Source organism: Setaria italica, chromosome I, assembly GCF_000263155.2.
Source record: "Setaria italica strain Yugu1 chromosome I, Setaria_italica_v2.0, whole genome shotgun sequence".
In the NCBI taxonomy this organism is placed as follows: Eukaryota; Viridiplantae; Streptophyta; class Magnoliopsida; order Poales; family Poaceae; genus Setaria; species Setaria italica.
In genome coordinates, this window is record NC_028450.1 from 11,971,860 (window position 1) to 11,994,192 (window position 22,333).

The following is a 22,333-nucleotide window of genomic DNA, read 5'->3' on the forward strand; positions in this document are numbered from 1 at the left end:
TAGGATCGGCGTCAAGGGAGGAAAGAATTGGCCGATACGGTGGATTAAAAGGTTACGATTGGGAATCGGCCGATTGGTGCTACAGTTGGGAATCGGCCGATTGGCGCTGCAAGTGTTTTGGCAGACGGAGTTGGTGGAGATCGGCCGATTGGAAGGCTGGAACGATTGGGCCAATGTGGGCTTAAAGTGGGTCAGAGAAAGAAGATAGAGAAAGATTGGCCCGTGGGAGTACAATAACCAACTCCGATACGAGTTGTGTTTGTAAATATTCGTTTTCGTTTAAAATTAGAGATAGATCCTAGTCGGTTAGGAAAGCGGTTGTAACAGGCTATAAATAGCTATCTTCAGAGATTTGTAAATAACACATCAATCAATACAAACAAATCTATTTTTTCATCGTACTTTACCTTCAAGTCGACGACTTCGCCAATACTTCTTTCTTTCACGAGTTCGTACGGGTTGGCAGGATTGCATCGACAATACTTCTTTCTAGTTTTATCACCAGTTATCCAGCTTGAGATTGGAACTGTCGGCTTTATCACTGTTCTTTTATCAATCATCGCATAGCCGATTAGATCTATTTCAAGTGTTGCCTTTGTACCTTTGTCTAGTTTACTCTAGTAGTTTTTTTCGCAATCACTACGTGATTGTCGGCTGTATCATAGCCGATCATCCTTATATAGCAAATCGGCCGATTTGCTGATACGCTTTTCGAGACAGATCGGAACCTTAGCTGATCGGAGCCCCTGGAACTTGACACGTTTTCTTCCTTGCCAATCAACAGGTTAGATTGGCTGGCACGCCGCGTGAACCGCACCAGTGCGATCACCTGAACAGGAGCTAAGCAGATTCTCTCGGGTCGTGTGTCCGACGTTGAGGGTCAATCGGCTGACTTTTAGTGCCAACACACTTTTGGCATGCCCAGTGGGACCACCTCAACATCCAGCATGTCAAAGGCCGCCGAAGTCTCCGAAGACAATGTCATCGAGGTTACGGAGGCAGATCTCAAGGATGACCAGAAATAAGAATTGGCAAAACACCTAGAAGACTACAAGAAGGTATACCTGCAATCTTTCAGTCGTACCAGGAGCAGGGAGGCCATCAAAAAAGCTCCTCTTCCAACTCCCCGCCAGATCACTATTGCTGAGAACTCGGGCAAGATGTCCGACATGATTCAACAGTCCGTTTATCAGGCTTTCATCGACCAATCACCGGTGATGACCAACACGGTGTACAATGCCATCATCAGTTCCCTGGCCAACGAGGTAGCTCATGGATATCAGGGGCCAGCGTACGCCCCGCCCATTACAGCCCCAGTCAGGAGCTTACCAAGCACATCTCACTCGGCTCCTCAACCGACACCGACGCAACACGGAGGACACAACACTTCACTGCCTTCAATGCCTCCGGGATACAGCAGTGCACCATGCTTTCAGTCACAAGCACCTCCTCAGCCTGCCCAGATTTCTTCCGTGCAGTCATTGTCCTCAAACTCAGTGCCTTGGGGGGCACCAACAGCGGCAGCTGTCCCGGACCCATCGGCCAGTTACAGAGGCTCTCCGATCCAGGCGCTGTTCCAATCGGCTATCCGATCAATGGTCCCACAGTATCAGCCGGCCACGTCAGAAATCAGCAGGGGGGCAGATGCTATAGAAGCTCTCAGAAGTGCGGCGCCGATGATGCTGTACGATGGGATGGCGGATTCGCTACGCCACCAACTGTCAACCGCTCAGCCGGCCACGTTACCGCAGAATCCGCCACACGCTTTGATTCATCATCCGATCATCCCGCCACCGATCCACCAACATGTGCCGATTCCCCAACCAGTTGTTCATCAGCAGCAAGTGGATTGGACGGCAAGGATAGCGGAGATGATTCAAGATAAATTTGGGTTGAAGCCGAAGGTACAAACCTACACGTACAAAACGTCATACCCACCTGCCTACGATCTACTGTCGTTTCCCCATTGGTACAAAGTTCTTGACTTCACCAAGTTTTCGGGGCTGGATGACACCTCAACTGTGGAGCACGTAAACAGGTTCATCATCCAATGCGGGGAGGCCACCACACAGGATGCTCTGCGGGTACATCTGTTCTCATCGTCCCTGTCCGGGTCGGCTTTCCAGTGGTTCACTACACTACCACCCAATTCCATCGTTACTTGGGCCGACCTAGAGAAGAAGTTCCACAAATACTTCTACGCGGGAGTCCACAAGATGAAGCTCTCAGATTTGACCAGCCTTAGGCAGAGGAGCGACGAGCCAGTGACCAATTATGTGCAGAGGTTCAGAGAAGTCAGAAACAAATGCTACACCCTAGTCCTGACCGACGCGCAGTTGGCCGATATCGCCTTCCAAGGTCTCCTGCCACACATCAAAGAGAAGTACGCTTCCCAGGAGTTCGAGAGCCTGAGTCAGATCGTTCACCGATTGGCCGGTCAAGAAGTACAACCTTTTGATCAGCGGACGAATTTTCAGAGGAAGGTGGCGTACTTGGAGGGATCTGAATCTGAGGAAGCGGAGATCGGCCTAGCAGAATGGATCAAAGGGAAGAAGCCAACATCATGTCCTTTCGGGAAGAAAGAGCCAGAAGCGTTCGGTTTTGACACGTCCAAGGCTGACAAAATTTTCGACTTGCTTCTCCAGGAGGGGCAGATCAAGCCCTCGCCTTACCATACCATTCCATCAGCCGAGCAACTCAAAAAGATGAAATACTGCAAGTGGCACAATGCCACATCTCACGACACGAACGAGTGCAAAATCTTCCATCAACAGATACAGTCGGCCATTGAGTAAGGCAGACTCAAATTCCAAATCCCGGCAAAGCCAGCAAAGCCGATGAAGATTGATCAGCATCCCTTCCCCACTAACATGGTTGACACGGGAAGGAACATGATCCAAACCAAAGTGCTGACATCGGAATCGGCCAAGAAAAGCGGAGCTGTGGACCCCAGGAATCAGGCTACGGTTGAAGATGTCAAGGGGAAGAGACAGGTTGACGACGAGGGTGAAGGATCAGAAAGACCACGCAGACCTATTACCTCCCAATTCTTGCTCAACAAATATCAGCGGCAGCAGAAAAGATCGAGATATTGCGAAGAAATAATGCGACGACACGAAGATCATTGGCGATGTCCGTTCTTCGTCCACTGCTGGGAAAATAACCTCAGGTTGCCATCGGCCGATAATTGCCCCAAGTGCAGCGGTCCATATCACGGCAATCGCCCGTTCAAGAGGTCATGCTCCAGAGACAGAGGATCAGAGCCGATCAGCAGAAACTGGCGCGAGCAAGAGGATCGGCGCCTTTCGGTGCATGATCGGCTGGGGGGCAGAGTTGACCGGTATGATCGGCCAAGGGGTAGATTTGAATAGTATGATCGGTCGGGAGGTAGGATTGACCAGCACAAGCGACTGGGGGGTAGGGCCAGCGCACACGATCAGCTAGAGGAGATGGCTGATGCCAGGGTGTTAGATGAAAACCCTCTAGGATGGGAACCGGACTTGGAGCGCGCCAGACCGCCGGCCAAACCGGTGAACCCCAGGTGGTGTCCCGATGGATTGACCAAATCCCAAAAATGAAGGATCCAACGTCTGCGCCAATGGGAACAACAAGAAGAAGAGCAGAGGCAGATGGTGGATAAGAAGGATGACAAGTCTCGAGTCTGGCGCCCCAAAAGAAACAACAATGAAGAAAGCGACAATCAGGAATCGGTAGCTGACGTCAGCATGGTGTTCATCTTGCCGATGGAGTTCATGGCTCCCGCCGATCGGGACGACACGACAGGGATGGAGGAATAGATGGCGCAACTAGCTTTGGAGCCAATGACAGCCACTTTTGAGAAGCCTGAAGATGAAAAACGGTAACATCTCAAGGCACTGTTCCTCAAAGGACACATCAACGGTCGACCTGTCACCAGGCTACTAGTAGATGGAGGCGCTGCAGTCAACATCATGCCGTATGCCATGTTCCGAAAACTGGGCAAGAGCGACGAAGATCTAACCAAGACGGACATGATGCTCAAGGACTTCGAAGGCAACGTGTCTCCCGCCCGCGGGGCACTCTGCGTCGACCTCACCATCGGCAGTAAGACCCTTCCCACTACTTTCTTTATTATTAATGGCAAAGGGTCCTACAATATGTTGCTCGATCGCGATTGGATACACGCAAATTGCTACGTCCCATCTACAATGCATTAATGCCTCGCACAATGGGTCGGCGACAACATCGAAATAGTCACCGCCGATTCCGCCTACAGTGTTGCTGCGGTCGATACGCAACAGTGGAGCTACGAACACGTCAAGTGTATATCCGGTAGGACTTGGGACACCGATTTCCTGAGAGTGTCCGATTTTGGCCTGCAGCCGATCCGAGCAGTCGGCTCTGAAAATTCAGATTAGATGGATCAATTCGTCCAAGAAGATGGGAAGCTGGGGTACGGGTTTACGTTGCCGATTCAGGAGATGGTAGATTTAGGTGATGGCACCAAACCAAGGCTGACGTACATTAGTGCTAACCTGGATTCCGAATACAAGTGTAAATTGACAAGTTTATTAAAAGAATTTAAAGATTGTTTTGCTTGGGAATACCATGAGATGCCTAGTCTAGACCGGTCCATTGTTGAACACCGGTTGCCTATAAAACCAGGATATCGACCGTATTAACAGCCCGCACGATGATGCAATCCTAAAATTCTACCTGATATAAAGGCCGAGATTACAAGATTGATTGAAGCAAAATTTATTCGGCAGTGCCGCTATGCCGAGTGGATCTCTAATATTGTACCCGTATACAAGAAAAATGGAAAGTTACGCGTATGCATTGACTTCAGGAACCTTAATCAGGCTACGCCGATGGATGGGTATCCAATGCCAACAGCCGATGTGTTGATAGATGTCACCGCAGGACATAAAGTCATCAGTTTTATGGATGGTAATGCTGGGTACAACCAAATATTAATGGCCGAAGAAGATATTTCAAAAGCGGCTTTCAGGTACCCGAGCCACCTCGGTTTATTCGAGTGGGTAGTAATGACCTTTGGATTAAAGAACATCGGCGCTACCTATCAACGGGCTATGAATTACATCTTCCACAAGCTCATTGGCGTCCTGGTGGAAATCTACATCGATGACGTCGTAGTCAAATCAAAAGGGCATCAAGAGCATCTGGCCGATCTGCGAGAAGTGTTGGAGTGCACGAGGAAGCATGGTTTGAAAATGAACCCGAACAAGTGTGCATTCGGCGTGTCGGCTGGACAATTCCTAGGGTTCATGGTACACTAGCGCGGAATAGAAGTCAACCGGAGGATCATAGCCGCTATCAATAAGGTAGTAGCCCCACAGAATAAAACTAAGCTGCAGTCCCTAATCGGCAAAGTCAACTTCATTAGAAGATTTATATCCAATTTGTCCGGGCGTATCCAAGCTTTCACTCCTCTATTGAAGTTAAAACCCGATCAAGAATTCGTGTGGGGAGAAGAACAGCAAAAAGCGTTGGAAGACATCAAGACTAATAGCTGTCAAGGGTCAAGTCATGACTGATTTCGTGGCCCAGCACTGTGAACCGAAAGTCGCTGTCGTTGAGCCGGTTCCATGGACTCTATACTTCAATGGTTCGTCATGTGGGGTTGGGTCAGGAATCGGCATCGTTCTCACATCGCCTCGCGGGGCAAGTTATGATTTCTCTCTGCCGATAGAAGTATCCGCAACCAATAATCAGGCGGAGTACCGAGCCGTCTTAAAAGGTATTCAGTTGTTGAGAGAGATCAAAGCTGATGCGGTGGAAATTTTTGGGGATTCCATGCTCATTGTGGATCAATTGACGGGGAGATCTGAATGCAAAGATGATGTCTTAAGAATTTACTACGAGGATTGCCTCCAACTTTTAAAGGAATTCAAGTCTGCGGTCATTGAGCATATTCCCAGAAATTACAATGAAGAGGCCAATAGGCTTGCCCAACACGCGTCCGGGTATCAGCCGATTCAAGGCGTCATGACCTTGGAACTTGCGGCTGACGATTGGCGAAAGGAGATCGCCGATTACTTGAAAGATCCATCCAAGAAAGTGGATCGGCGAATACGCTTTCAAGCCACAAAATATGTGCTACTCGAAGATGATTTATTTTACCGAACGATTAATGGAGTTCTGCTCAAATGTTTGGGAACGGAAGAAGCAAAGATCCTGATGGGAGAAATCCACGAAGGCGTGTGTGGAGCTCACCAATCGGCTCATAAAATGAAGTGGATGATTAGAAATAATGGATACTATTGACCGACGATACTCGAAGACTGCTTTAAATATTATAAAGGGTGTCAGGACTGTCAGAAGTTTGGCAACGTGCAATGTGCGCCAGCATCGGCTATGAATCTGATAATCAAACCATGGCCGTTTAGGGGTTGGGGAATAGACCTCATCAGACAAATTTATCCTCCATCAAGCAAGGGACACAAGTTTATATTAGTAGCCACTGACTACTTTACCAAATGGGTGGAGGCGATTCCGTTGAAGGCCGTAACACGTAACATCGGCCGCCATGGTCGATTTCGTAAGAGACCACATCATTTATCGGTTCGGTATCCCTCAAACCATCACAACTGATCAAGGAACGATGTTCACTTCGGGAGAGTTCGGGGAGTTCACTGCCGATATGGGAATTAAGTTGTTGAATTCTTCTCCGTATTATGCTCAAGCTAACAGCCAAGCCGAATCGTCCAATAAGGGGATAATCAAGCTGATCAAGAGGAAGATAGAGGAACAACCTAAAAAGTGGCACTTATGTTTAGCCGAAGCTTTATGGGCTTACAGGATGGCTTGCCACGGGGCCACTAAAATATCTCCTTATCAATTGGTATATGGTCACGAGGCGGTATTGCCTTAGGAATTAAGGACGGGGTCAAGGCGCACATCACTTCAAGATCAGTTGACGGCTGATGATTATTTCCTCCTCATGAAGGAAGAGCTAGACGATCTGGCAGGTCAACGATTGAGGGCCCTGATCAGCATTGAAGAAAACAAGAAGAGGGTGGCCAGGTGGTACGATAAGAAGGTCAAGGTCAAATAATTCTCCCAAGGAGATTTGGTATGGAAGTTGGTGTTGCCGATAGGGTCTAAGGATCCCAAGTTTGGGAAATGGTCGCCCACTTGGGAAGGGTCGTATAAAATCGGCTGATGCGCTCCGGGAAATGCATATATACTGGAAACGATCGAAGGAGAGGAGTTCACAAGGGCTTTGAACGGAAGATATTTGAAGAGGTACTATCCTAGTATATGGGTCGATGCATAACTAACAATAGGGTGCATCAAGATGATGTGGCCAACTCCTATTGACTCCTGTTGGTATAGCCGATGCAAAGATAAACATCGCCTTAAGGACGAAACATTTGATAAATATGGCCGATTGATTATTCAGAACAAATGACAGGGTACATGGCCGACACGGTACAAGTCGCCCTTAGAACAAAAAGCACCAACACATCTATTGACCATGCTTTTTCTTAATCTCCCTCTCGATCCGACCTAATTCTATCAAGAGGCGGATGCTCTTTTCCTCCAGGTCCTCCATCGTGGCTTCAACCTCGATTTGACGAGGAAGGGGGTGGCTCCTGTCAAGAGGTGGCTGGGACGTTCCCGCTGCAGCGTCTTCAAGGGCGACCGGACGAGGGAGTGGATGACTCCTTTCAGTTGGTGGCCGCCTGGAGCAGTTGGTGTCGATATGGTCCCAGATCTTCTGGACTTCAGCGGGAACATGATCCCTGAGTTCTCTGTGATGGGCCCTGATCAGATCTTTGTCTGCCTGTAACAACGGTTCATCGGAGTGCATGATCTCGATCGCCCGTTCCAAGTCAGGACTAAGGCGTCTCGGCTGAAAAATCAGCAAAAAAAACTGCTCAGAGACATATTGATCAAAATGTTAGATGGGGAAACGGAGGACGGAGGAAGATTTTGTACCTGGTTGATGGAGAAGGAAGAGAAGGAAGAAGACGAAGAAGACATCTTGGTGAATAGTCTGATGGTATGAACTGCTTGAGGAGAAGAGGACGAGCGATGCGAATGCCCTTGGAAACAAAGCGGGGCCTCATACTTATAGAAGGAAAAGGGGCGAGAGTTTGGTAAGACGCATCCCATCGGAGTAAAAGGGGTAATAAATGAAAAGCCACCATGAAGGACGGTTCAGGATCGGATCCACACATCAACGGTCAAAACACATTAATGTTTTTACTGGGCATCCAGTGCTTTTACAGTTCATCCAAGGAGGGCATTAATAGCCGCAATCGCTCACTGTCTAACCTGATCGGCCGAGTCTAAAGTCCTCTGGTCATCAACAGCCGATCCAAGGACTTCTGGCATATGGCGATGGAGCTTGATTGCTTCGGGGGCCAGGCTCTGCCTCTCTTGCTTCAGTTTGGCGATAACAGAAGGAAGATCTTGGAGTCTTTTCTCTTCTACGGCTATGGCTTTGGTCACCTGCTCCGTGTCCTTGGCAAGTTCTGTCCGTCGATGTTTGAGACGATCTATGGCACCAACGATGTCAAGAATTTTCAAGGAAGCTAATTCGATGATGCACTTCTTGAGCCCGATGCCTATAGGAGTCCTCCTCTTCGCGAGCTTTCGCTAACTTGGCACGATCAGCCATGTGGCGCAAGGCCCTGAACACCGGAACCCGCATTGACTCAATGTATGCGGGGGGTGCCAGAGCTTCTTCTACCTCTTCGGGAACTCGACCTCTAATTTCGCTAAGAAGTTGCCGAATCGGCGAAGGGTCTTCCACTAATCGGCCAATGTCGTCTTGGAGGAGGGTCCGTATGCTCTCAAGCTTGGCACAGACATCATCGGGAATCGAGCTCAGTGTAATTTGGCGCGAGGCAACCTCCTCATCATCAGAAAGAGCGATTGTGAAAGAGAAGAGACTATTATTGGAGGTATCTTGTTCCTGCGAAAGAATAAAAAATAATAAATACCGATTAGCCAACGGTAATGGGAAATTGGCCGATTCGGGTGACAAGTCTCTTACCTCTTTGCGGCGGATTTCTTCTGCTTGCGTCGGCGGGAGTGTTACCCTCGGCTCGGGAACTGGCGTGATGGGTTCATCAGAGGAAGAAGATTCGATGATTATTGGTCCCTTGCTCGGGCCGGCCTCCTGGAAAGGTACGAGCAGCAGATTTTTATAAGTGTAATACAAACAATTAAGTCTGACGGCATACGATGACTGCCATACCTCTGCGAGTCGCCTGACCGATGGTTGTTGGAAAGGTACAATTGATGTGTCCAAGGTAATCTGCATCAAAATCGGTTAGCTTTTGGTTAAGTATCAAAAATTGAGTTAAAAGATTCTCTACCTCTGTGGGATGAATTACTGGTGCTCCGATTTCTGCTTGGGGTGTGGCCGATTGCTGCGGGGACTGCACTGGGGCGGTTTGCGCGGCCTGGCAGAAAGGAGAGGTTACTATCGATAGAATACTTAGAAGGATGTGGAGTATGCGAAGTTACCTGAACAGCTTCTACTAGCAGTGATGCAGCAGCCGCTCCTGCTTCTGTAGCAGCTTGGGGGTCAACTTCTTCAATGACTGGAAGAATCAGCGCAGCTAAAGATTCAACTGATGCCGTCGCCGACTGATCGGACGATTCCATGCGGGCGCGCACTCGGCGGCTCGTCTTCTTTAAGGTTTTCTTCGGTGCCTGTTTTGATCGACCGGTGGTGATGTCATCAATAGTTGGGGCATGATAGCCGATGAGTGGGAATGTTGTGTATGGGTAGCAATTCTCTATCGTCCTGCCACTCCGGCTGTGCGTTGGAGGAAGTCGACTCTCGGACTGTAAAAGAAAATAAAAATTAGCGGCAAAACTTAAAAGAAAGTGATATTGAGATTGGCTGAGAAGGGAGCACGTACCGCTGCATTTGGGTCGATGTTCTTGGGATCAAGATCATTGCAGTATGTCGTAGAGGATGCACAAAAGAGATGCTGCTTCCATTTTGCCCACCGTAGTTTGAATTGTTGGACGGCAAAAGGTGCCACTATCCAATTGGTCAGGTCAATGGTACTGGAATCAGGCACCAAGTCACACAGCCAATTGTACTCAAGGCCTTTAGTGAGCTCATCTCGGAATTTTTCACAGCCGGCGAAGTAAACTTGAATCGGCAGCTAACCAAGGCCGAATTGCCGTGCTGTAACTGATGGGTTGTAAAACTCATAAGTTGGGGTATCCTTCCCCGAGAAAAAGTTCGCCGGTAAGATCCCTGGCTTGATCAAGGTGTCTGTGAGATCATTGTCAAAGGTGTTGGACGTCGAGTCATAACAGAAGGGGAGCTCAAAAAGCGGCTTTGTTCTCTGGTATGGGTACCAACTGGTAGTTTCTTCACTAAAGCCATTGTAAAAGCATCTGAAATATTCGGCTGTCTGAGTAACGGTGAACTGACAACCAGGGTAGGCTGAGGCTGCTTCGCCGAAAGAGGTGCATCGGCGCCTTACAGTGGGGTTTTCTTCTGATTCAATGTTCGGGAATGCCATGTTCTCTATGCGCTTCTAGGAGATCTTGCTGTGGCGGAACCGTCCAAGTTAACCTGACTAAAATGCATTGGAGTCGCCTGACACGCAATTATGCACTTTAAGCAAGTTAGCTTGGTCGACCGTCGGATTTCATCCGATAAACCACATAAACAGGATCGAGAAGCATCACTTACGTGAAGGTGAGTAGCACAGAGGTTACAACATTCCACCAAGACAACATAGTTCAACAATTTATTACATCAGAGTTTTTGAAATTCAGACCGAAATTTGCATGGGTCGAAGTCAAAGGAAAACAGCGGAAACTAAACGTCGATACATGACATCACGACGGAGCCGATCATGACATCAAAAATTCCTTCCTTCGCCATTCGAGGAAGGATCCAACTCGATGGTCCAGCCTGGGGGAAGCTGGGTCGGACAAGTGGTACCCGCAACCAAACTATTGACATTACCTGAAAAAGATTAGCCACAACAAGGCTGAGCAACTAGTACTCAGCAAGACTGACCCGCCGGGTGAAAAGCTCTACCAAGACCTAGACATGCAAGGCTTTCTAGCTCTAGGGTTTTCTTGCCAAAAGCGTCTAAAGTCAGTCCTTACTTTCAACATTTTAGCTCATGTTCTACGTTCTTTATCTAGTCTAGATTAGCAACTTATACTAAACAAGCATAATTTCCAAGCAAGTACTTAACAAGCATCATCTTAAGCTCATATTCATGTTCCATCTTTACTCAGTGCGGAATAGCGATCAAGTAGTCCCAAACTGTGAGAGGCAAACGAATCGATTCGAATTTATTAACCATGCATGGCAAACCTAATCTCATGACATCCGCGCACCACGAAGGGTCGCTTCATTTGTTAGCCATCCCCATCGATCCCTTAGGCACGTGTCAGGGCCAACTTCCTTTGGCATGCAATGCTCCACAGTCCCGGCCTATTGCTGCACTGTGACCACACTTGCACCCACATGATGCATCATGGGAACGACGTTCCAAGGACAGTCGGAGGGTATGCCACGCCCCAGTTCAATCAGGTACTAGGCTTCCCCATCCCATACTAGGTATGAGATTAGTACTTTCAAACACTTGATCACGAACGCCGACACGTTTCGACCTTAGTTCATTTTTATTTAGACAGATGGGGCAATCCACCAAGTATCGAACACAAGCCTGACCCCGTCCGTCGTCCTTATAGTTGCGACATAACTGAAACATTCAACTCCTATAACTCGCGAGTGATAGGAGATCACTCGACTTTTACCAAAACCTATTAAGCAATGCAACTACTCGGCCTTAGCAACTAGTATTCAAAAACAAGGTACTAAGTTTATGCATCTAAGTTCCATTACAACTCCTCGAAACGTAAATGCGTAATCAAGTAATCAAAAATTGCATGAACTCAAGATAGGAATTTATGCTCCGGGGCTTGCCTTCAGGAAAAGCTTGCGGGTCTTCGGGGTCTTGCTCTGGTTCGGGCTCTCCTTCAAAGGGATGCAGTTCCTCGGCGGGGTCTTCTTCCGGTGCCGGGTGAAGCTCGTACGTTCCGTCGGCGAGATTCAACTCTACACGGAAATGCAATGCAGGGGTTAAACATTTTAGATGGTTATTTCAACACACTCATGTTTTAACACGGACACTTGTAGCAAAGCTACAGGAAAGGTGGGGGAGTTCAACTTCTATTGGTGGATAACAGGATGAGAGGGTCGGGTTGGGAGAAACTTAGGGTCTGACCCTCAGGTTTAAGGAAAAACCAAACCGAGGTCCTCAGACTCAACACAGAGGAATCCCCGAAAATATTTCACCGATACCCTCGGGTCAAAGAAAAAGTTACAGCCGAGCCCTCGGGCGAGGCGGAGAAAGGTCGGCAAACTGATAGGGTCGACGAGGCGAAAGGAAGAAGGTTGGGCGAGACGAAAAGAAAAGGGGTCGGGCAAACTGAAACAAAGGGGTCGGGCGAACCGAAACAAAGGGGTCGGGCTAAACGAAAAGGGAGGGGTCAGGCGAGACGAAAAGGAAGGGTCAGGCGAGACGAAAAGGAAGGGTCGGGCGAGCCAGACAGGGAGGTTAAGTAGCTTACCTCCAGGTCTACCGGTGAAGCCTTGGGGTCGAAGGAGTAGACTTGGGCGGAAGGTTGTACGCACTAAGGCTTGGCGACAGCGAGGCTTCGACGGTGCTCCTACGGTGGCGGAGCTTCTGGTGGATCACTGGCAAACTCTCTAGTACCGCGCGGAGGAACAGGCAGCTGGTGGGTTGGGAGAAGCGGCTTGAGGGTGGCGGCGAAGTCGTCGGAGTGTGGGGGTGGCGCAAGGGGGTGAGCTCCACGGAAGCTCAGCGGCGGCGCGGGGAGAAAGCGGCGGCTCAGAAGAGAAAGCGGTGGCGCAGGTGCGGCGGTGGCAAAGGGGTGGCGTTGCCGGTGAGGGGGTTCCTTTTATAGGGTCGGGGTGGCACGGAGGGTCGAGGCGGGGCTCCGGTGGGGAAAGGATAAGGCCGGGAGCGGCGAGTGCGCGGGCAAGGCGGCCATTGGCCGGTGACGCCATTGGGCAGAGGAGGCGGAGCTCCGGGTGGTCTTCGGCGGCAATTGGCCTTGGGCGGCGCGCGTCTGGGGCTTCTGGTCGGTCGGGCAGGCGAGGCGGAAGGGCTACCGTGGGAGTTGGGCGAGCGGGCGGAGACGCGGGACATCGAGGGCGTGCCAGCTTTCTCGGCGGACGGGCGGAACAGGGTTGGCGGAGCAGAGCCGTGGCAAGCGGAAGGCGGCACGCGCGCGGCCGGCGGTTGGCTAGCCCGGCGTTCGCTCCGTCCTGTCGCAGGTGCGGGTTGGGCGTCGTGGCTCTCGTCCTGTCGCTATCACGCTGGTGATAGGGCGCCAGCGAGCTGCCGGTGGCCGGCGGCCACGCGGTGCGCGGCGCGTGAGCGAACGTTCTCTGGCGCGCGGGCGTCGAGGTCCCCTTTCGGGCAGTAAGCCCGGCCAACTTTGGAGCGATCCTCCTCCGAATCTTTCAACACAACTTCCGAAACTCCCGTAAACAAACTTGTTCAACACTGATCGCTCTTCAAACTTTGTTTAAGGTGTCGGTTTTGATTGTGAGTGGATTCGAAGATATTTTACGCCAAAGTTAGCCAAAAATCTGGAATTCCAGACTTAGGATTTAAGGCATCCGGGGTGAGTTGACTGGTTTACCTCACTTTGACCGGGATTTTGATCAAGTTCGGGTCCGATTTGGATCTGAGTCAGTGTAACAAAGTTGGAACACACTCGAGGTACTACAACTTTCATTAAGTCTCTGACTCGAGTTTAGATAGGGAAACGGGAGATGAAAGCTTGCAAGATGAAGGAAAACTCGAATTCTAGGACTTCAGAGATTTTCAGGGTCCTTTAGAAAAACCAGCTTTGGTTGTTGTTTTTGACTTCCTTTCACTCCGAATTAGTCAAAGTGCCTTTAACAAAAGTTGTTGGAATTAAAAAGTTTCACAACTCTTATTTGGGCAGAAACTTAAGTTTGTATATAAAATTTTCAAGCTTTAATTCAAACTCCAAAAAGAGCTTCTTAGGTTTATAAAGGTCATTTCACTTCTTAACTTAGGGATTTGATTTATCACTGGTTTATAGTTAAAAGTACTTAATTTGGGTAGAGTTGTTACACTTGCTCATGTATAAATTGAGCCAGACGGTGATGAACCACCGGGAGCCACCTGGGTTTCCAATCGGCTCTCCCTTTGACAGTTTGACGCTGATTTGGTGCAACATGTGATAGGCTGATCCTAGTAGATGTTTCCCGAGAGGGACGGCAGCTCCTCTTGATAGGGCTTCGGCCAGAGCCTGTGTATTGGAAGAAGGGCCGACTGCTCTGCCACAGAAGAGATGTTTCATTAGCCACATCATCAAGAAGGCCGCGTATTCTCTCTCTGAGATTGTCCCGGTCTTCATGTTGTTTTTGATGTACCCCTTCCACCCGTCGATTCCCTTTGTTTCCAGCCGATGGGTCAGCTTGACCAGATAATTGAAAGAGGCATTGGGGGAAGAGATGTCAAGGCCGGTCAACATCACAACATCGGCCAAAGTTGGGGTCATGGGTCCGTGCCTGAAGAGGAATGTGTTGAGAGCGTCAGACTAGAAGTAGGAGGCTGCTATCACAAAGGGTTCGTTTCTCTCCATCTGGGACAAAGAAAGATTGATGCACTGGCCGATTTTTTGTTTATCCTATTGAACTCTCTTGGAGTTGGCCATTCTTTGGTACCATTCTTTCCAGCCGGGAGTTTCATTCGGCCAAGATCTAAAAGTGCCCGACCAATGGTCCAAATTCATAGGCGATTGCTTAAACGGAATTCTATGGGTTTCTAAATTAATCATATCGATTGGGTCTGGGATCCCCATAGGACCTAAGCAGATGAGGCCAGGAGCTTCGGAAAGGCGAATGGTGATTTGGTGTCTGACCGCCTAAAAAAGGTAAAAAGGGAAGAACTAAGAACGGATCTAAAAAGATGCGTGGACAGTAAAAAGGAGAAGGTTTCGGAATGCTTATCTCTGGGATGAAGCTCATCGTCACTGAAGGGATCACCGGTGGAGCCGCCGTCATCGATGAGGTTACCGGCGGGGCTTCTGTTGCCGATGGATCTACTACCGCCACTGATGGAGCTACCGACGGAGCTTCCGTTGCTGGTGGATTTGCCGATGGCGCCGCCATTGAGGGGATGAAGTGAAATGTGGATGAGAGGAAGATCGCCGGAGGGTGCAGTTGGAAGCTAAAAGGGCGATGGGAGAAGATGGATAGTGATCCGCCGGGGAGGAAGTTACTGAGCTCGTGGAGAAGAAGCGGCAGGGAATGCCAGTATTTAAGGACGGTCTGAGAGAAGAGGTAAAGGCGGGATTTTTACCGCGCCGTCTACACGAATTTCGGGGGAGCGGTTGTCTCAGGCGCCCATTTCGAAAAGATTGCAATCATCAGGTAGAAGACCATGAAACAGAAGGAGATTTTTTGCTGCGTTTGTTTCAGAGGAGAAGTTAAAAAAGAATTTCGAAGTAAAAGTCATGTTTTACTCCGAAACTGGGGGCATGTGTTGACACCAGATTTTGACACATATAGGATCGGCGTCAAGGGAGGAAAGGATTGGCCGATACGGTGGATTAAAAGGTTACGATTGGGAATCGGCCGATTGGTGCTACAGTTGGGAATCGGCCGATTGGCGCTACAAGTGTTTTGGCAGACGGAGTTGGTGGAGATCGGCCGATTGGAAGGCTGGAGCGATTTGGCCAATGTGGGCTTAAAGTGGGTCAGAGAAAGAAGATAGAGAAAGATTGGCCCGTGGCAGTACAATAACCAACTCTGATACGAGTTGTGTTTGTAAATATTCGTTTTTGTTTAAAATTAGAGATAGATCCTAGTCGGTTAGGAAATCGGTTGTAACATGCTATAAATAGCCATCTTTAGAGATTTGTAAGCAACACATCAATCAATACTAACAAATCTACTTTTTCATCGTACTTTACCTTCAAATCAGTGACTTCGCCAATACTTCTTTCTTTCACAAGTTCGTACGGTTTGGCAGGGCTGCATCGATACAATCTCCGGCCGATTCTATAAGTTTCGTTTATCGAGTAATATCTAAGCTTTAACTTCGGGCGCATCGGTGTCGTTTCGTTTAGATTTATTCACTAGTTATCGATATTTACTAGAATTGTAGGTTTTATCTATCATTCTAGTTTTATCACCAGTTATCCAACTTGAGATTGGAACAGTTGGCTTTATCACTGTTCTTTTATCAATCATCACATAGCCGATTAGATCTATTTCAAGTGTTGCCTTTGTAGCTTTGTCTAGTTTACTCTAGTAGTTTTGTTCGCAATCGCTACGTGATTGTCAGCTGTATCATAGCCGATCATTCTTATATAGCAAATCGACCGATTCGCTGATACGCTTTTCGAGACAGATCGGAACCTTAGCCGATCGGAGCCCCTGGAATTTGACACGTTTTCTTCCTTGCCAATCAACAAGTCAGATTGGCTGGCACGCCGCGCGAACCGCACCAGGGCAATCACCCGAACAGGAGCTAAGCAGATTCTCCCGGGTCGTGTGTCCGACGCTGAGGGTCAATCGGCTGACTTTTAGCGCCAACACATAATCATTCGAGCTAATACTTTGTCTAGCATGTACCTTGTAGGTTTTCTAGGTCTCAAGAATACAAACCAAATCATGGCAAGGTCCAACTGATGGTATTCTAGACCATCCAAGTGACGGTATCTTTGGTGCTTGCTTTGGATGAGTTAAAAGGAAAAATGCACGGATGTTCCGATGACCCACCAAAGCAAGCGTCGGACTAACCATCGGAGCAATTGGTACGATGGGAAAATAGGGAAAAATCTCGAGTGCGCCTGATGATCCGATGGGGGTTATTTTACCAGCGTCGGAGCAATTCGATGAGGAGGCAAAGAAACCCTATAGCACCGGATGTTCCGATGCCCTGTATAGTTGACCGTCGGACGAAGCATAATTACTTTGAAATCACACAGAAGGTTTTGGCTAGAATGTCTTCAGCACCGGATGATCCGACTGCGTCATCGGAGGAAGCGTCGGAGCAATTACGTCAGGGGATCCAACGGCTATGTGACGTGGCTAGTGGCACCAGATGATCCGATGAGGGCATCGGATAAAGCGTCGGATGAATTTCTAGAGAATTTGGGCGTGGGAGTCCAACGGCTAGTTGCACCGGATGTTCTGATGCAAGCCAAAAATAGGCTATTAGAACATCCAATGGTATACTTTTTCACTAGCCGTTGGAACAGTGGCTCTTTAAGCCCTTGGGGCTATTTAAACCCCCACCACTCGTCCACTTAGAGTTACTGGAGTGTTCAGGGATGTATTGAAGACCAAGACTCATCAAGAACACATCCATGCCACCAAAAATGCTTAAGTGATCCATCAAAGGTTTAACACAAGCTTAAGAGAGTGATTAGTGCTGGGATAGGCCTAGAGAGGAGTGAGTGCAAGGTGTGCTGACCTTGTGATCAGGTTCTAGAGTGAACCACCGCTGTACAAGAGTGAACCACCGTTGTACAAGAGGTGTGCCGGCGCCTTGGAGCCTTGGTGGCTCGCTAGCAAGTTTTCGACCCTCCGGCTTAGTGTGGAGCGGCGTCGACGACCTTGTGCGGAGGACGTGGAGACCCCCTTCCTTCATGAAGAAGTTCCTTAGTGGAAACGGCATCAAGGTGACCGAGAAACTTGGCGTGTGCCTTAGTGGCCGAGCCTTTATGGCAAGTCAAGGGGAGCCTTGGGAGAGACTTGGTGACCGGGAAGCAATACTCTTGTATGAGTGCTTCATCAAGTGGACTAGTGGTGGCTTAGTACCTGCCGATACCACGGGATAAATCATCGTGTCAAGAGTTTGCTTCCCCTCATCCTAACATCTTACGTTTCCGCATTTCATACTTGGAACTTGTGTGCCTTTACTTTCTTAGTGTACAATGTTGCTGGGATTGGCTCCAGGTTGCAAAACTTGTTTTGGGATGAAGGTTCCACACTAGATCAATAATAGAATGCACTTCTTGGATAAAATGATCTAGTTTACTTATTAAGTTGCTTAATTCACCCCTCCCCTCTTAGGCTACGAGCACCGATTCCTTCTGACTCCCATGTAAACTCTGTAAGGACTCTGGCTCCCATGTAAACTCTCGAAACAAGGTTTCAGGTAAAAACTCAACAAACTTAGATCACCGAAATTATTCATCCTCATTTGAACACGTAGGTATCAGCAAATGTTCTGGTTTGACTGTAAACGGTTGTATATTTGAAAGCACATTTTTCTGCAGAATAGTAGAAACTGCAGGGGACAATATTTTTTGTCATAATATACACAGAAACAAAAGATTTCATGTAAAAACTCAAAAAAAATTCTTTCAGCGAAACTAGTCAGCACTCCTTAGTGCCCCACTCCCGAATAACCATTGACTCATTTGATCATATCTTACCTCGTAAGAGTACCGTAACAGAGTCTGTCAGTTTGACCATATAGATCCTCTACATATGAAAGAAAAAAACAGCAACATCTACTTTGATGTAACCTGAGCTCTAAATTTGACAAGTCTATCTTCATAGATCTTTGCAATCCACAACCATGAACATTTTGGCATGACAACTCTTTCAGATTCACAACTATACATTTCTTTGAAACGTATGTGAGGCAAGTAACTTCAGATTGGTTCTATAGCTTCAGTTTTACCATCTGTTGCAAGTCCAAAGGATAGCACATCTTGGTGTGCTGACTGGACCAAACATTATCTGCCAGGATGTGGTTGACAGCATCTGTTGGGTGGAATTCATCCCACCAGACATGGCTTGACGCGTCGCTGCACGCCATTTGTGGAAGAACGCACATGATCAAGCCTCCATACTTGCCCAGCCCGCAGCAAGCATCAGTGGTGGTCACAAAACCTGCACAGTATCTCAGTCAACTGTGAGTGCTTCCCTAAGGACAGCAAGTAATCCAAACTTGCTAATGATTCATGTGCTGACCATAACGCTCACGGTTGTTTAGTATGTCCACGGACCCCTCAAAAGTATCGCAATAGCTGATCATAGAATCTGGGTGCTGGCTGATGAACTCATTGGACATGTGCCTCAGGGCATAGTTGAACTCAATCACGACATTGTTGATATAATCGATGCATTCCCCATTTTGACTGCCATACTCCTCGAGGAAATGAGGTGCGCATCCAACAGGAGGTAGGCCCATCAGTATGACCTTGCGAACATTGATGTTGTACAAATTCTGCATAAAACTTCACTGTCAGAAGAGAGCAGTAGATAATATACAATACAACTCCCATTATACAACAAGATTCACAGATGAAAAAAAACAAAAAAACAGAATTCCAGTTAATACTGAAGGTTTTATAAACATTAAGAGAAAATAAACAATCTTGGGTGTATCATTATAAACAGTATGTGTTTCAACTCTTGGGTGCCAGACAATACAACTTCAAGGCATGCGCATCTTCAATCAACAAGCATCGTATGTTCTCCTTAGTACTCATCGATGGGATAAATTGGGCACAAAGAATCATGATGTATCGTAGTCAGGTCATATGAATACAGAAGGATAAATATGGAAGCGGATCCAGCAGTCAAGACTGAAGTGCAATGGAGTTAACTTTGGCTCAAGATATGGAGGGCAGTACAAATTACAAATCACTTCAGAAATATAGTGCCAGCATATCAACGAATCAAACATACCTTCAGTCCAAGACATAATCAATATCAATTATAGTTGGTTAGTCCCTAGTAAACTCAGAATAATTATTTCAATCAACTGAATTTAATCCCTTTCATGGGTTCAGAGTTTAAACTTCAGAACTGCAACAGATAAAAGGTGATTGTAGGCACAGCTCCTTGACGCATGGGACCATTTATGCCAATTGCAAGTGAAAACAATTCAAGCATCAAGATCCCTCACTATAAATAGAATAGCACCACCAAGTAAAAAGCTCTATCAGCCTAGCACACTCTAAACAAGGCAAGTAATGCTGCACTGAATAAACTAACCGGAAAATACCCTAAAAAAGAACTAACCGGAAAACAAGGAGAGCACCTTAATTTCCTGTCTCATTGTACTGACAAGGAGCTTGTTGAATTCCCAAGGGAGGTAACGCATCTGGACACCCGACACATTGCGCAGGTAGTAGTGGATGAAATCGTTGCTCCCGATGGACACAAAGAACACCGACCTCTTGAACAGGTTGGCTGCCGCGGCCTCCCCAAGAGCCAGCGACAGCTGCTCGTACGTGTCCTCGACCTGTTGCACCTGCTGGGTCAGCGACACATGCATTCCCTGCAGCACAACAAAGATTACAATCAACATCGCTCATTCAATTAAGGACCACATGAGTGAAGTGAACAAATCACGAAGCAACAACAGTATTCAGTGGTCTGCACCCGAACAGATTTGTCAACAAAATCATGGCAATGCTGCCTGCCAGATTAAGCTCAGCATCAGGTTTGTAGGGGTGATGGGATTGGAGGACACATATATATACCAGCTCAGAGCCACTACTGGAGATGATGCCGGCTGCCGCGGACGCGTAGTTGACGCCTTGGATCATCCCATCAATCTTGCCGAGGCCGGCACCGGCGGCGCCCGTGCGCATGTTCTGTTCAAGGTAGGGAGGCACGAAGGGAAGGCCCAGCCGCTCCGCTGCACATTAACATATATACCACGGCCTTGGATCATCGCATCAGTGTCGCTGAACTACAAAAGGAGGCCGCGGAGCATGCCCTTAATATTACCGAGGTAGTCGACGGGGATGCGGCCGTTGGAGAAGCGCCCCGTGGGGCGGTGCGTGTCGAAGTCCCGGCCGTAGGGCTCGCGGTCGGCGCGGGCGAGCGTGCCGAGGTAGTTGTTGGTGCCGACGTCGGCCGTGGAATCGCCGATGACGAAGAGCGCCGGGACCAGGGGCGCGGGCCGCGGGGGCGGGGACGGTGGGGGCGGCGAGGCCGCGGCGGCGGAGCAGCGGCGGGGACCGGAGAGGAACAGGAGCAGGAGGGCGAGAAGGGGCGCCGCCATTCTCGGCGCGCGCGCGGTGGCGAGTTGGCGCGCTCGGCCTCGGCGGGGTGGGACGTGGGAGAAGTGGTGGGCTCGTCAGGCTAAGCTGGGCCGGTTGGCTTGCTGGCCTGGTTGGTTGGGTCTTCTGATGCGAGCGGGTTGTTGGTCGGATTTAGTTAGGGCCCATTTTTATTTTATTTAAGATGATTGGTTAGGGGTTAGAGTTAGGTGATGTTAGAAGAGAAGCGCAGAAATGGCCAAAGATCGAAAGAATATATATCCAGGGCATGTCTTGGTCATGCCCACATATTGCAATGCATCTTTACTAATAAATTAGTATGACTTAGAGTGTAGATAGAGCCAACAATTCATTGAACACGCAACACAATTAAGGCATGTTTGTTCAATAAAGGTGTTCATACATTACATATTTTTACATGTGGAGCGGGTAGGTAAAAAGAAAAAGTGTGGCATAGCAGAGCTGTTGTATGATCAGTTGGGTTTGTAGGTCTCGTGTACAGGAAAAGTTCTACAAGATCATGTTACTATATATACACCGAATTGAATTGCGAAAAGTTATGCAATAACATATTTTTGAAATTGAATTGCAACTGTATCGAGCCAGTAGACTTAATTTCAACTTTGTATATAAAATGTAAATGAACCAATAAAGATATACAAATATTTAAGGGAATTTCCTTTGTGAAACGGACTCGGATGCTATTTGAAATGTGGCATTTGGAACACAAACAACAAAGCAAGGAATCACGTAATAAAGGAAAAATGAGGACCTTGCAATACCTAGAGAATTTATGAGGAAACCAATACACCTACAATACTAAAAAAGGGTAATAAGAGAGATGCTATTGTTTGAAGAAACCTCCTTATGTTGGTTAGATTTTTGTTTGGAGTCTATAGACCGGCTAAGACGGCTATGCATGACGATTCTCAATTCTAAAATAGAATTGGAATAACACCTTATATTTAAAAACCCCATTATATGAATAACATAGAGAAGTTGTTATGAAAAGTATATAAATATCAAGTACACACAAAATCAACACTCCACACCTCTCCCATGCTGCGAAATCCCATATATAACTATGTCGTTTCTCTTGAACACACTCTCCACCTCAAGTAGTGGTGGAAGCAAGATTTAAGGTTAGGAGGGGCTCCCTTCTTCCTCCTCTATATCCACCCCTTCTTCCTCGTTTCCTTCTTTTTCCTCTCTTCTCCTCCTCTTCTTCCTTTGGTTCCAATGGAGGTCTTGGGCGGCAGGGGGGCTAGCCCCCCCCCCCAGGGGC

The 22,333-nt window shown here is 48.1% G+C and overlaps 1 protein-coding gene across 1 annotated transcript; it reads right to left on the reverse strand.

Annotated features, from left to right (window-relative positions):
- Window positions 1-18,421: 18,421 nt before the first annotated feature.
- On the reverse strand, window positions 18,422-21,050 carry LOC101783805 (GDSL esterase/lipase 7). The gene is made up of 5 exons (XM_004952209.2): window positions 20,774-21,050; window positions 20,524-20,681; window positions 20,079-20,318; window positions 19,004-19,259; window positions 18,422-18,922 (listed from the first exon to the last, which is right to left on the reverse strand). Exons 1-5 carry the CDS (start codon window positions 21,048-21,050, stop codon window positions 18,693-18,695), a joined length of 1,161 nt encoding a protein of 386 aa, XP_004952266.1. The 3' UTR covers window positions 18,422-18,692.
- Between the last annotated feature and the right edge of the window lie 1,283 nt (window positions 21,051-22,333).